The sequence below is a fragment of the Rhinolophus hipposideros genome, assembly GCF_964194185.1.
Source record: "Rhinolophus hipposideros genome assembly, chromosome: 6".
Taxonomy (NCBI): domain Eukaryota; kingdom Metazoa; phylum Chordata; class Mammalia; order Chiroptera; family Rhinolophidae; genus Rhinolophus; species Rhinolophus hipposideros.
In genome coordinates this window covers 100,428,962-100,443,182 of record NC_138052.1, presented here as the reverse complement: position 1 = coordinate 100,443,182, position 14,221 = coordinate 100,428,962, and the positions used below count along the sequence as shown (strand labels likewise).

Below are 14,221 nucleotides of genomic sequence, written 5' to 3'. Positions count from 1 at the left end.
AGGTCGACTGGCTGGCACTGGGGATGGGGACGAGGGTCCTGCTTGGAGCTTTGCTTGGCGAGCCCCGTCCCAGGGGTTGACACTCTGACCCCTGCCCGCGCCTGGTGCAGTCTGGTCCGGGGGATGAAGCCCTGGGTCAGCCGGGTGTGAGCCCCACGTGGTCTGGCCCCAGTCGGCATGTGGCAGAACCAGTCCGAGCAAGCGACTTTTGGGCAGAGCCTGGCAGGAAGGGCGGCAGGGGCACTGGACATGGGGGAAATGCCTGTGGATCTGAAGAAGGATCCAGAACACATCCGCATGACACGTGGCGCTTGTTGCTTAGTTGTGGTAACACTTTGTTCAGCTTGCTAGAGAACTGGAGTAGGTGAAAAGCCCCTGGGGTCCCACATCAGGTGTCCGCCCCGAAGGGCGAGGGAGCTGGAATAGGATGGCACTGGGGGGGAGCCCAAGAACCAGCCTGTCAGTGGCACCAGGCAGCCATTTGGTCTCTCCTCTGTGTGACAGAGTGCTTCTAGGAAAGTCACGTGCCCAGCACAGTGGCCTTGCTGGGCATATGACCTGCGTCACCGCGTGGGCCGGGCACTAGAGCAGACAGTCGCTGCAGGACAACAAACAAGGACCAGAGGGCACTTTATTAACCTGGTAAAGGCCACCTATGAAACCCACAGCCAGCATCAGACTTCACGGAAAAGACGAGACACTTTCTCCCTAAGATCAGGAAGAAGACAGGGATGTCTTCTCTCACCATTTCCATTCAGTGTTGTATTGGAGTTGTTAGCCAGTGTAATCAGGCAAGAAAAAATAAAATGCATTCAGATTGGAAAGGAAAAGTTAAACTATGTCTACAAAGTGTGATAAAAAAACGTGGTGAATGCTGATGCCGAGGGCCCTCCAATGGAAAGGCTGGGTCTTCAATACGGGAAGCGGTGCGTGGAACCTTAGTAACAGTGTGTGACAAGTGTCAGCTTGTTCGGTGCTGTCAGTTGGGTGTGAGCTACAGTTGAGAGAAGGTGTGTTTTAAAGTATATCATGAATCATCCTCCATCATGACAATGCCCCGCGTCACACAGCACTTTTGGTACATGGCAATTTCTGTCAAATAATAACATTATGGGGTGTCCTCATCCACCTTATTCTCTGGATCTGGCACCATGCGACTTCTGGCTCTTTCCCAAAGTCAAAATGATTCAGGACATCGAGGCAGCCACGACAGCACAACTAAAGACACTCAGGAAAGAGGACTTCCAGAACTGCTCCAGAAAGTGGCAAGAAAACTATGGGATAAGTGTGTTCGAAGCAAGAGGGAGTATTCTGAGGGGGATTAATGGCAATGTGTCTTTTACTGTAATACTTTTTTAAAAAATTTAAAAATTCACTATAATTTTTGATCATGCCTTTGAGATAAATTGGTCATCATTGAAAATGTTTTTGCTTCAAAGCACAGTCAAGAAAATGAAAAAACCTATGGGAGACTGTATCTGTAAGTCACATATCTCATAAGGAACTTGTATGCAGAAGAAATGGTTACAGCTCAATACTAAAGACGAATAACTGAATTAAAAACTGGACAAAGAGGGCCGGCCCGGTGGCTCAGGCAGTTAGAGCTCCATGCTCCTAACTCCGAAGGCTGCCGGTTTGATTCCCACATGGGCCAGTGGGCTCTTGACCACAAGGTTGCCAGTTCAATTCCTTGAGTCCCACAAGGGATGGTGGGCTCTACCCCCTGCAACTAGCAATGGCAACTGGACCTGGAGCTGAGCTGCGCCCTCCACAACTAAGACTGAAAGGACAACAACTTGACTTGGAAAAAGTCCTGGAAGTACACACTGTTCCCCAATAAAGTCCTGTGCCCCTTCCCCAAGAAAATCTTTAAAAAAAAAAAACTGGACAAAGATTTGTCTGACGGAGTGAAGTGACAGTGACCACTGGACCGAGAGGTATCTTGAGAGATTGAAAAACGAGGCATACAGCTCCATAGAACGAAACAGAATTTACTGTGGGGAAGTCTTCCAGGGATGGTGTTGGAGCGAAGGGGACCCCAGTCTGCCTGGCTCGATAGCAGACAGTTGTTACACTAATTATTTTCTAGTATATCTAAGGCCCTAATGATTGACAAGACAAAGGGACAGTGGATGTAGTGAGCTGGGAACCTGGCCTTCTGCTGGGCATTGCTTACAATTGACACCAGCACCTAGTTTGACACGTACCTCATTGCTGTGCCACTCTAGCCATTATTGCAAAAATCTGTGGCTGCATTGTGTAAACTTGTCACTAACTAAGGCCTTGGTGAGCTGGCTGAGCGCAGTTAAGTTAGCCAGAGTTCACAGCGTGAAAACTGGAGTGGAAAAGAAATCAGGGGGCACAGAGATGGACTCAGTCTTCTTTATGTCAACATCTATACACAATTTCTCGAAAGAAAGATCTCTAACTGGCCAATAAGCCCATAGAAAGCTGCTCAATATCATTGGTCATCAGGGACATGCAAAGTAGACCACCCCAAGACAGCAGTCCACAGCACGAGGGGCTGTCCTCAGACACTTAGCAAGCGCTGGACAGGACGTGGCGAAAGGGGCCCCTTGTGCACGGCTGGTGGCAAGCAGTCCTCAGACGTCGAACACGCAGTCGCCATGCGACCCAACAGCTCCACCACTAGGGATGTGCCCAAGAGAAAGGCCCACACAATGCTTGTGCACGAGTAGTTAGCAGCATGACTCATAAAAGCCAAACGGTGAAAACAACCCGATATCCGTGGGTTGGTGAACGGATAAATGAAGTGTGGCAGATCCACACAATGGCTCGTTGCTCGTTCAGAGAAGACCGAAGCACTGACACGTGCAAAGTGGACGGACTTGAAAACACGCTAAACACAGGAAGCCGGTCCCAGGGGTCCCACTCACAGGGAGTCCTCAACAGGCCTGGCCACAGACACCAAGTCCATCAGTGGTTGCCAGGGGCTGGTGGCTGGGGGGTGGGACACGGCGGGTGGGGGGAGTCAGGGACTGACAGCTGTCGGGCTGGCTCCATTTTGGAGTGGTGACAATGTTCTAAAATTGGCTGTGGTGACGGCTGCACACCGGGTACTAAAAGCCCTGAACTGTGCACTTATAGGTGAATTGGGTGGAATGTGACTGACGTCGCAACAGTCATTAGGTTCCCAGCACTTCAACCAATAGAAATGCCCTCCTGTCGTTTTCCTGTTCCTTTTAGAGAAGTAAGTTTTGAAGCTGTGGCACCTTCGCTTTTGAGTTCTATTTTATTGTCACCTGTCCCAGAAGCACTCCCTGGTCCCGTGTGGCCTTCCTGACACTGCTTTGACGACACGCGCACCGTCAGAGCGAGCTTCCCAGGCCCAGGTCCAAGTCCCCACAGCTCCCTGAGCGGCAGCCCTGGGTGCCGGTGGGCACAGGGAGGAGGGCTCCCACCTCCTCTGCTCTCCTGGCCAGCACGTGCTCTCTTTGTGGGGTTCCTGCTTCTGGTGAGGAGGCAGAGGGTAGGCTGCCTGTCTGGCTGGGCAACGTGTTGTTTCAGGAGAGGAAGTGGGGGGACATGGTGCAGGCTGTGGCGGTGACTGGGCGACTCAGTGCCCTGCAGTCCTACTGTGTGTCCTCCGGCCGCCACGGGAGAGAGCGGAGCCAGGAGCCCCCACTCCCGAGGGCTGTGCGCTGGGCAAGGCCAGAGAAGCCTGGGGCTGCCCGGTGGCCTTTTAACAGCATGGTAAAGGGCACACTGAGCGGCCAGCGGCACACATGGTGGACAAGCATGCAGGAACCAAGTGCAGCCAGGGGAAGGACCCCTCCCTGAAGGCCGTGGACCCCCCGCCCCCCGCCACCCTTAGGCCAGTCCCCATGCTGCTTCCTTGGACCTGACTGGGGCCCCCAGCAGCCCCCCTGCGAGCCAGGGCGGGCTTCCTGCAGGAGGGGGTTGGGCAGGTAGCCCAGTGCTCCCTGCATCTGTGGATGTGGTAGCACCAGCAGCAGGGCCCAGGGAGGCTGACGTGTTCTCTCTGGGCACAGCGGAGCTGATTGCCTGCCACAGGCTGAAGCAAAAGGGTGCCAGCCTGCCCAAGGCACAGTGCGTGGAGAAGGAGCAGCAGTAAGTGCCGCGTGGCCCTCCTCACTGGGGGTGGGCGTGGCAGGGCAACCACTGCAGCTGGAGTGGCTCTATGTCTGCTGGGGGTGGCTGGGTGGGCTTTGAGCCCAGGCTCTGTCTCTTGAAGATGAGTGCTGTCTCGGTGGACCCTGGGCCTGTACCCCTGCGGCCCCTCCACCGCCAGCCCTTCCTTGGGGTCATGGCTCTGCTCCCACACTGACCTTCTGGAATAGACTCCACAAGCCTGTGTGCCTTACTGTCCCTGGGCGTCACACCGTACCCGCCCAGTGAACCCTGGTGGACGGGGTGGGGGTGCTGGGCGGGGCGAGCAGGGCCAGTGGGCCCGCCTGGGCTCCCTTCCTGATGCAGGGGGCTCGGGTGTGCGGGGCTCTCCAGCCCTGTGTGTGTCCACTCAGAGCTGTTGCCCCCCCCCAGAAATCCCCCCGCCCACACGGTGGCACATACATGGCCCCAGGGCCTCCTGCCCAGCCCCGTCGGCCACCACTGGGGTTCCCGGGGCTGGACATCCCTGGATGGGACTTCAGGTCTCTGTCCGTGTGTGAGTGGCTGCCCGGGCAGAGGACGCAGGTGCAGATGGCATCACGCCCGACGGCCGCGTGGCCCCTTGCAGGATCCCCTTTTTCAGGTTCTGCTCCCAGTGCGGCCGCTCCGTGGGGGTCCGCCTGGCGCCCTGCACACGCTGCTACGGCGTCCTGACCTGTAGCAAGAGCTGCAGGACCAAAGCCTGGACCAGCTTCCACAAGAGGGACTGTGCCACCCTGCTGGCCATCGGTGAGCCCAAGGGCCGGCCGGCCACGTGGCGTGGGGACATGGGCACTGGCCGGTGGGGTCGCCAGGCGAGGGTCTCCATTGTTCCCCCAAATCTCTCTAAGCCAATCCACTTTCCAGAATTCCTAGATGTGCATGTCGTGGGGACACAGGCACTGAGGCAGCCTGCCACTCCACATATGGGGCATGTCATGTCCTGTGTGCCCGTGGCTCCCTGGGGAGGGCCTGCCTGGACCCCACAGGGTGGAGTCATGATGCCTGGGGGCCTCACCGGGTACTTGGGCCCCCTGGTGGGCACTTGACCTTGGGGCTCTGCCAGGAAGCTTCCTCTTAGCCTGCCCTCTCAGGCGTCTCCTGAACTATGGGGGTCAGCAGACGCTTGCTCTAGAAACACCTCCTCTCCCTGCCCTCCGTCCTCTTCTGGGCTGACCTGTGGTGACCCCACACTGAACTGGTGCTCTGAGGATAGTGGTGGTGAGCAAGGCTGGGTTGGCTGGGTGGGGGGGAGACGGCAGCTGTTGCCCTTTCTTGCCTGTCCTTGGTGTGGACAGAGGGGCTGACTGACCCCTGCCCTTGGGCCGTGTCCCCAAAGCTGTCCTGCTCAGAGCTCTGACACTTGCTGTCTCCTCCGTTTCTCCCTCTGTGAAACGGGGCTTTTAATAACAGGCCCACTGTGGGGTGTACCCCAGATATGCTCACAGCTCCCTCAGGTTGGGGACCCAGGATGGGGATGCGGGCGTTGTGAGGTCCCCTCAGTCCAGCTAACGCTTAGACCTGGCCGTGTACCACACACGTGTGAGCGCAGAGCAGGACGCCACCTGTGCACCTGCGCCCCAGGGCTCCCATCACCAGTGCTGTCTTGGGGAACCCTCAGGGCGCTCACCATCCTCCTGCCCTCAGTGTCCTGTCCAGGGGCCCACCTGGAGGACGTGAGCCAGAGGGTGGACGTGAAGGAACACGCTTGCGGCCGAGGCCAGGGACCCGTCCTGCCGACACCCGCACCCCGGGGCCTCTGACCCTGGAAGCCGGGAAGCCTGCACTACAGGGCTGTGCGTGGGGGTATCTCCCTCCTGACCTCGCAATAAAGCGGCCTGACTGGGCGTGCTGCTCTGCTGTGTGGCCAAGCCCAGACCTTCCCGGGTGGCTGAGCTTCTGCGCTCCCTGTGGGGCTGGGGGTTACCGCCGGAAGGCAGCTCCTGTGCTGGGGGTGTTTGGGGGCTTCCCAGGAGTCCACAGGCCCCGCGGTCCATCCTCTGCTCAGAAGGGACACCCTGGGGTGCCTCACGTTCCTTCCCACAGCTCCAGGCTCCCCGCCCGTGTCCAGGGTTCATTTCCTCCACGTGCATTTTATTGTCTGCGTGTTCTACATTATTGCCAGGCGTGTGCTGCAGAGGCAGTGGGTATGGAACCCACCCGTGACTGAGATGGAGTTGGGGCTGGGGGTGACTGACAGCCAGGAACACGGCATGAGGAGGGTGGGTCTGCCTTCGTGGAGGGGGCAGGCGGACGGACATGCGGGCGGCCGGTCCTCAGGTGTGTCCAGGCAGGAAGGGGAGAGCAGAGTGGTTGGGGCAGGGCAGGGGCAGTGGGACAGGTCAGGAAGGGGTGATGGAGCCTTGGGGGGGCACGGCCAGGTTGCGTTTCCATTGGTCCTGGCAGCCCTGCCTGCAGCCCTGGTTTCCTTGGTCTCTTGTCAGAGATGGGGCCTCCTATGGGAAGTTTGCTGGGGGGCTCCTATTGGGCGGTGGTCGTGTGTGTGTGGGGGGGCAGTGAAGAAGGCGCCTGAGCAGAGGGAAAAAGGACCCTGTGTGTTGCTCTGGAGCCATGGCTTTGTCCCCCAGCATGAGCCAGTCCTGGTAACATGCCGGAGCCAGCGGGCCCCAGGCTGGGGAGGGCCTGGGCCATGAGGACCTGGGGGTGGGGCGTGGACACAAGAGCTCCTAGCCCATCTCAGTTCACATTGTACTTGTTAATTGTGTAAAAGTTAGAGTGCAATTGCTAAAGATAAAGGACACTTATCCCGACACCTGGAAGTTACCATTGTGTGTGTTCTCCTGATCCCGTCTGTCTCCACAAGCACACACTCACACCTGAAAGTATGTTCTAAACGAAGCCATGCATATCTTGCTATGCTATTCAATATTTTTCTGCACCATAATTTCCCCCCAATGAAAATCACTTTATTTTTTGTCGTGGGTGAAATATTTGCTTATTAGAAAAGACAAAAAAAGATGAAGGCAGTGAAACTCAACCTGATGTCCCACTCAGCATAAGTGTCCTGAGCACATTCTCTTCAGTTTTAATCTGTGCGCGCACACGTGCTTTTTCACCTACCCCACTGACTTTTAAAATGCAATGCTTAATTTTGCGACCTTAACCTGCCTTTGTAACACTGTGCGCGTCCTGTCACCCGTTGTGTGTACGCCCAGTGTCTTGTTGGGCACTTAGGTCGTTTCATTGTTCACACACCTTGACCTGTTTTTCCCTTTGGCTAAAGTCACACAGGTTACATGTTCAGATTTTAAAGGTGTCCCATTTTCAGTTTGTGTCACTGTGCTCTCTGGGACGGTTGGGACCGGTCTGTGCCCTGTATCTCCCCAGGGAGGGACCCTCTCCTGGTTTCATTTGCTACATGGAGTGTTTTGTGTTGTGAGCCCATGTGTCCCACCTTCAGGGTTGTGTTTGCCTGTGCAGTGAGGAAACGGCCCCCAGACAGGGTCACCCAGGACGCCTCAGCTTTAAATCGCCTTTCAGGCACTGTTGTCCCCATTGCTTTGTAAGCAGCCTGGAGTCAATCTTTGTCTGAGGTGAGAGCCCCGGAGCCGCACTGTACTTGCTGCACGTCCCGGCCTCCAGATGCCCTAGCCTGCCACCCTGGGTCCATTTTTCCCTCTCTTTCTCCTTCCCTGTGAAGGGCACTCACTGGCGTCCATACTTACCTGAGCTGTAGTCTGTCAGGTCCAAAAATGTCTGGTTGGACCTGGCTGTTTTGTTTAGTTTGGGAGGCAGTGGGCATCTGTAGAGGGCTGCGTTTTCCGGGCAGCGCCAGGACTCTGGGGTCACCTTGGCCGGTGTCCCTTACCTAGGAATCACGTGGGTACCTTGGGTTTCTAACCTCACAGCTAGTCATGCGGGGAGTCTGCTCCGCTTTGAGCCATCGGCTCCTTCCGGCACCCTGTGCCCCTACCACCCGTTATACTGTGGCCACCTGGGCGCCAGTGTAGCCAGAGGCCAGCCATGTCACTTCTGGGCCCACTTGGGGCATATCACATCCAAGTCCTTGCTGCCTCCCCCGGCACCACCTCCCGTCCTGTGCATGGCACCTGCTTGCACTGCTCCCTCCATCCCTCCTGCCCCGAGGTGGAAGCTGCCACCTCCTCTCCTCTCTTGGGCGCACGTGTGCCCTCTGACTGGCATGCTGGGGCCTCGAGGATACCGCAGAGGGCAGTGTAAGGGGATCCTGCCCTGCAGGAGCCCATGTCCTAGGAGGGAGGGCTGCGGTTTGGGGGAGAAAGTGCTATGTGTGCCAGACCCCACGCACACAGGCCGGCACCGTGCTCACGGCAGAGCCCCAGCTGCTGCCACAGGACCAGGTGCCCGAGCGGTCCTCAGCGCCCACCCGGTGGGTCACACAGGTTGGCCTCAGGTCGTTTCCTGCACACGGTGTGTGTGAGGTCTGGCAGCCGTGGCTGGATTCCTGCCCCACGCTCTCTGCTGGGTTGGCTCCAGGCTCTGCAGACGGGGTGCCGTCAGTGGCTTTTTCTTTGTCCCTCCCCAACATACTGGCGGCTCTGTGTGGCATTAGATGACAGTGACAGCAGCAGGCCACTTTGTGACTGCGGGAATGCTTTCAGCCACCCCCTTCTTAAAGGACGAGCCATTCCATTTTACAGAAGTTACGTGAAGTCAGTTGTTCTGGTACAAATCTTCAGCTTTCTTCATTGGACTACATTTTGTTCCATTGGTCAGTTCGTTCAGTCAACCGGGTGCCTTTGTGTTTTAACTCATGTGGGGGTGTGTCCACACCCGCTGGCCCACTGCCTCCCGTCGCTGGCAAGGCCGACTGGCCGAGGCTCAGGCCACAGACAGGAGTGTCCTCACCGTCTCTCTCTCACCTGAATATCCTGCTCCTCAGGAAATTGCACTGTGTCTATCTTCAGAATATACCAGGACCGGCCACCTTTCACCCACCCTTGTGGTTGCCACGGCGTCTGCGGAGGGCACCTGGCGGCTTTCCCTGTGCCGAGCTCTGTGCCAGCGCCAATGAGAGGCTGGCCCAGCTGACCTGCATGAGTCCTCTGTGCGTCTGACCCCTCCCACAGTGCCGTTGTCGAGATTTGGGGCGGAGCGGGGGTGAGGGGGAAAGGGGGTGCAGCCAGGCCAGCAGCCACCCCTCAGGGCCCCGTGCCCTGTGGTCAGCTTTCCCCTTTATAGGCCCCGAGGATATGGAGGCACGGCATTGCCGGTGTGTGCACGTATGGGGGGACTCCCTGGGCACGTGTCCTTGGGGCTCCCGCAGAACGCAGCTCCCTCTAGAAAGTTCTGTGATGCTGCTGAGACCCTCTGCCCACTCTGCTTGCGGAGTACTGGGCGTGATGTCCTGCCACAGGCCCGTTGTCCTGGGGAGCCCGCCCCTGACTGGACAGTGCGTGCTGGCCACCTGGCCCTCTGCTTCTGCAAACATGGAATCTAGTCACGTAGGCCCTGTTCAGACTGGGGGGTCCCAGCAGGCCCAGGGAGGCCCAGTGCCCAGGCCCCACGCCAGCCCCCACACTTTCCCAGGTCCCCCACTGGCCTGCAGCCCCTCCTTTGTGGGCTCCACCCGGTCATTGGGACCTGGCATCATTGCTGGGACTGTAGTCACTTGCTGGAGGTTGGCAACAGGTAAACATACTCAAAAGTCACAGGCTGGGGGTGGGGAGGGGGCTGAGACCGTGATGGGGGAGTGTGCTCAGAGGGGCAGACTGCAGGGCCTGGTGACTGGTGGGGACCCAGATGCTGGTGGGAGGCCCCGAGGGCCTTGCACAGGCAGCTCAGGGTGTATCGGGGCGGCTGAGCCAGGCGACTGTGCAGGGTTGGGTTGCTGAGGGTGGCCCGATGCAGCCCGCCCACCTTCTCCCCATCCCGGCCTTGCCCACCTTCTTCTAGTTTGTGAATAGGCCCAGCCACCTGCTCACCCGCTGCCCTGTGACCCTCCGTCCCATCCTCCGGCCCCTCCAGGCTCCTCTCGACCACCCACCTGGACTCTTGGACGGGGTCGTCTTTTGGGCTAGGAAAGAGGTGCTCTGCCACCTGGCCCAGCCCCGCGCGGCCCAGGCTGGGAGCAGTGAGGAGGGGCAGGTGAGGGCAGGGCTGCAGAGGTGTGGGGTGTTGCAGGTGACAGATGGTGATGTCAGAGTGAGCACAGAAGCCAGGACTGTGGGGTACAGATAAGGTGGAAGGGAAGCAGGTGGGGAACACTGGGGGGAGGGACCAGGGAATGGCCCTGAGAGCAGGAAGCCGTGGGCAGAGGACCGGCAGGCAGGACAGTGGCCAGCAGTGTCTGAGGTGGTTGGCCGCTGGAGGAGGCAGGTCCAGGAGGTGGAGCGAGGGGGATGCAGAGGGACAGATGGGCCCTACTTAGAGCAGGGAGCCATCAGGGGGACGGCACATTAAGAACGCTTTCGAGGAGGGGCCCAGGTCCTCAGGGCAAGAGGGCCAGGCCTGGGAGGTGGAGGGACCAGTCTGGAGGTGGCCCCTCCCTGGGCCCCGTATGTGAGGGGTGGCCAGGTAAGGTCAGGAGAGCCTTGGGAGCAGAGGCCCAGGAAGGAGGGGGTGGAGGGCCGTGGGGAGCAGGCCTGGGGAGGGGCCAGGGAGAGGGGAACAGGGTGCTGGCGTTGGGCTGGAATGTGGGTGATGGAGATAAAGGACCTGGAGTTTGCCAGCATCAGGGTTCTGCCCAGAGGCCAGCGAGCTGTGCGTTTCCTTCGGGGCCACAGACGGGAGCCCAGCTGCTCTCCCTGGGAGCCTGGGGAATCCGCACCTGCCCTTGCTCCTCCTGTCCCACTGCCCTTCCTGGGACCACGCACGTCTGCAGGCTGCGCGTGAGCCTGGGAGGCCTGCACAGGCCGGGGCTCTGGGCTCACTTTTGTGTGTGGTTTGTGTTCTTGTTTTTGAAGAGACCGCCCCTACCATACAGGCTACTCGGCCCTATGACAAATTTTAAAAATCAACAAAATAATAAAAGGAGGCTGTGAGCTTCCACCACTCAGGTGGACAGACGTCCACACCTGGCAGTGCCGATCTGATGCTGGTTTTTAAAGGACTGGACCGGCACACAGCTAAGCCAGTGCCCTCCCGCATCTCGCAGCTCGGCTGTGTGTGTACGTCCCACGCATGTGGCATGGAGAACTGCTTCCCACAGTAACGTTTCACACCACACGATGACAGGCGAAGGAGAGCGTTTTCGTCCATTTATTTATTGGCCATTTGGAGGTCTGTGAATTGCCTGTGGCTTGTGTGAAATCTTTGCCCACGTCTTCTATGGAATGGCCTTTTTTTTGGGCGATGGTGGAAGCGGCTCGTGTTCTGTGGCGGCATGTCCGGGTGTCTGTGGTCTTCCTCAGGTCCGAAAGCGTTTTGAGGTGTCACTTTCCACATTTTGGTCCTTTCACCCAAAATATGGTTTCTGTGGATAGCGTGTGACAGGGGCCCTGTTTTATGTTTTCCACATGGACAGCCACCAGCCCGGCCCCATTTATGTATGTATGGTCTCTTGTCCCCACCCTGGCAGCCACCCACCTGCTTCCGTCCCTAGAAAGTCACCCAGGTGGCCCCAGTGTGGCCCGTTGCCTGCGGGCTGTGCTTAGGCTGCCAACCTGTGGACCAGGGTCAGGGGCTCTGCTCTCCACGGGGGTCTCAGTTCTACCCCCTGCGGCTGGGGCCCCACCCCACCTGCTCCGCAGACGTCCTTACAGCCACTGCCTCTGCTCGAGGGGGCTGCCTTCTGCCGGGGACGGTCCCCATCTCCTCTACTGGGACTTTCCCAATCTCCGTGTGTTTTTAAAAGTAGGCCAGTTCACTAGGCTTATTGTGGTCATTTCACAACTACGTTGCACCACCATGTTGTACACCTGGAACTAACATAACGTAGTATGTCCATTATAAAAAAATATGGACCCGCCGGATTCTCTCTCTCCTTTTCCCTCTCTGAGACCACATGGCATGCACTTCACAGACTAGCTGCCCTCGACTCTAACGCCCCAGGTGCTGGCTCTGGGCAGGGACCTTTCCGCAGGTTGTCATTTTGATTTGCGCTGCCATCGCCAGGGTGTGTGACCCCTTTCTCCCAAGGAACTTGGTTCTGCCCTTGGTTCAGCTGCTCTGGCATCTGCTGCTGCCCTTGTCAGCTGAGGACCAGCAGGACGCAGACACACATGGAGACGTGTCAACACAGAGGCCTGGAGAGCTGTGTCCCTTCCTTGGTGGCCAGGCCACACGGCTTCCGCTCCAGCTCCTGCCCCGCCCTGCCTGCTCACCTCTGAGGCCTTGTAGGTCTGCGTCTGACACCCCCCCTTCATTCACTGCCCCTCGTGGGCCCTCCCTCAGCTTCCTTTTTCTCGTTAGCTTGGACCCAGGCAGCTCCTGACTGCAAAATGCCTCATTTTGTCAGCATCTTGGCCTGTTTGCTGAGTGTACCGGGCTGTGACCTCTTCGACTGGATGTTTCCTAGTGTTTACTTCCATTTCTTGTTCTCACACTGAGGCGGTTGGACCTGGCCCTGGGCTGCGGCGTAATTTTAGCTTACTGGCTCATTTCTGCTCCCCCAGGTCGGGTTTATGCTGGAAGTCAGGAAGGCTGCTGCTCACCGTCGCAGGCCACACAAGAGGGAAATGTTTATGGTCACAGAGGTTTCACTTTGGGGGTGGAGTCCTGTCTGTGAGGGATCCCATCTGTGTAGAGTTGGGGGAGGGCCTGCAGGGTCGCCTGAGATCCCATCGTCACCTCCTCTGGCTCTGTGCCCATCTTTGGTGGCCCTGACGTGACTTGCCACCTGTCCTCGGTTTCCAGCAGGGGCACAGACGCCCACTTCTCGTCCTTCCACCACTCACTAGGGACTGAGGGTTGGGGGGATCGGTTCTCCATCCTGGACTCGAGCTAGCGCTTTGATTGTAAATATCATTTCTGGACAGGTTGTCTCCAGGTAGAGGAACGCTCAGTGTCACCTGGAGAGGTGCAGAGTGTGCACACACAGATGGAGCTGTGTGCATACTTGCACGCCTGCACCTGCCTGGGCCGTCCACTGGGGGCTGCCTGTGGCTCTGGCAGCTCTCTGGCCACCAGTGTGGGTCGTCAGGCCGGCTGTGGCTTCCTGGACTCCTGTGAAGAATGAAGGGGGTGGAGAGCCCTGGGCGGGCAGGGTCCATGTTCCCAGGGCAAGGCCAGGAGGCCCCCAAGGTGGGTCTGCGGGCTGTCCTGTGCCGGTTGCCCACCTCACCCATGCCCTCCCTTCCCCAGCAGGGAAAATGTATTTGCCTCTGTTCAGAGACAATGTCCAGAAGCCCCTGAAGCGTCTGGGCACCTCCCAGGTGACTGCAAGCGCCGAGCTGCCACAGGGGCAGAAACTCATCTGCTCCAACTATAGCGATGAGTGAGCTGCTGCTGCCCAGGGAAGGAGCTGTGCCACCGGCACTGCCATGCCTGACGAGATGTGCGACATGGTGAGCTGTAGGCCCCACTGTGCTGCACCCGTCGGGAGCTGCAAGGCTTCGGGAGCCCCTCTGAGGACCCAAGTTCTTCCTCCTGGGGCACACTGCCCGCCTGTGCTGAGGCCCTGCTTCTCGCACTCGGGGCCCGGGTGAGAGCCTGTGTTGAATGTTTGCCAGACTGCGGATGCAGGCCGCGATGTCCAAATAAAAGTGACCCTTTGGCGGCTGGTGTTCGTGTTGGCTGCCAGCCTCTGGCTAAGGAGCCAAGCACTGCACTCAATGGCATCCCAGGGAGGAGGCTGAAGATGGGGCTGGCAGTTTTGCCCCACGGGTCACGTGGCAGTTTCTGCTTGGGGAGACAGGGTGGCTGGGGCAGGGCCAGAGTGGGACCATCTGGGTTCTGGGGAGGTGCTGGGTGCGGCAGGCAGGGCTCTGGGCCAGAGTGGACCATCAGGACATCCCACCAGACCCCACCTCAGCACAACGCTGGGCCCCATGCTCTGGCCTCCTAGGCATGACAGGCTACCTGGCAGGCACTGGGACCGTCCCCCACAAGTGTCCAGAGCAGAGGAGGGGTGGATGGCAGGAGACCCGGCCTTCTCCAGGGCACCAAGTCAGCAGTCAGCAGCCTTGGGGCCATGTCGCTGGGGGCAACG

At 58.5% G+C, this 14,221-nt stretch overlaps 1 protein-coding gene across 5 annotated transcripts in view; it reads left to right on the top strand.

The window, feature by feature from the left end:
- Positions 1-14,185, top strand: part of ANKMY1 (ankyrin repeat and MYND domain containing 1) — a 50,911-nt gene extending 36,726 nt beyond the window's left edge. For 3 of the 5 annotated variants that reach the window (XM_081050723.1, XM_081050721.1, XM_081050719.1), the window contains exons 14-16: positions 4,014-4,092; positions 4,721-4,881; positions 13,375-14,185. In XM_081050723.1, coding sequence (XP_080906849.1) covers positions 4,014-4,092; positions 4,721-4,881; positions 13,375-13,511 — 377 coding nt within the window. In that variant the 3' untranslated portion in view covers positions 13,512-14,185. Of the gene's footprint in view, positions 1-504; positions 742-4,013; positions 4,093-4,720; positions 4,882-13,374 lie in introns of those variants that run through there. The other 2 variants (XM_081050720.1, XM_081050722.1) reach the window with 2 other exon arrangements.
- Positions 14,186-14,221: the final 36 nt, after the last annotated feature.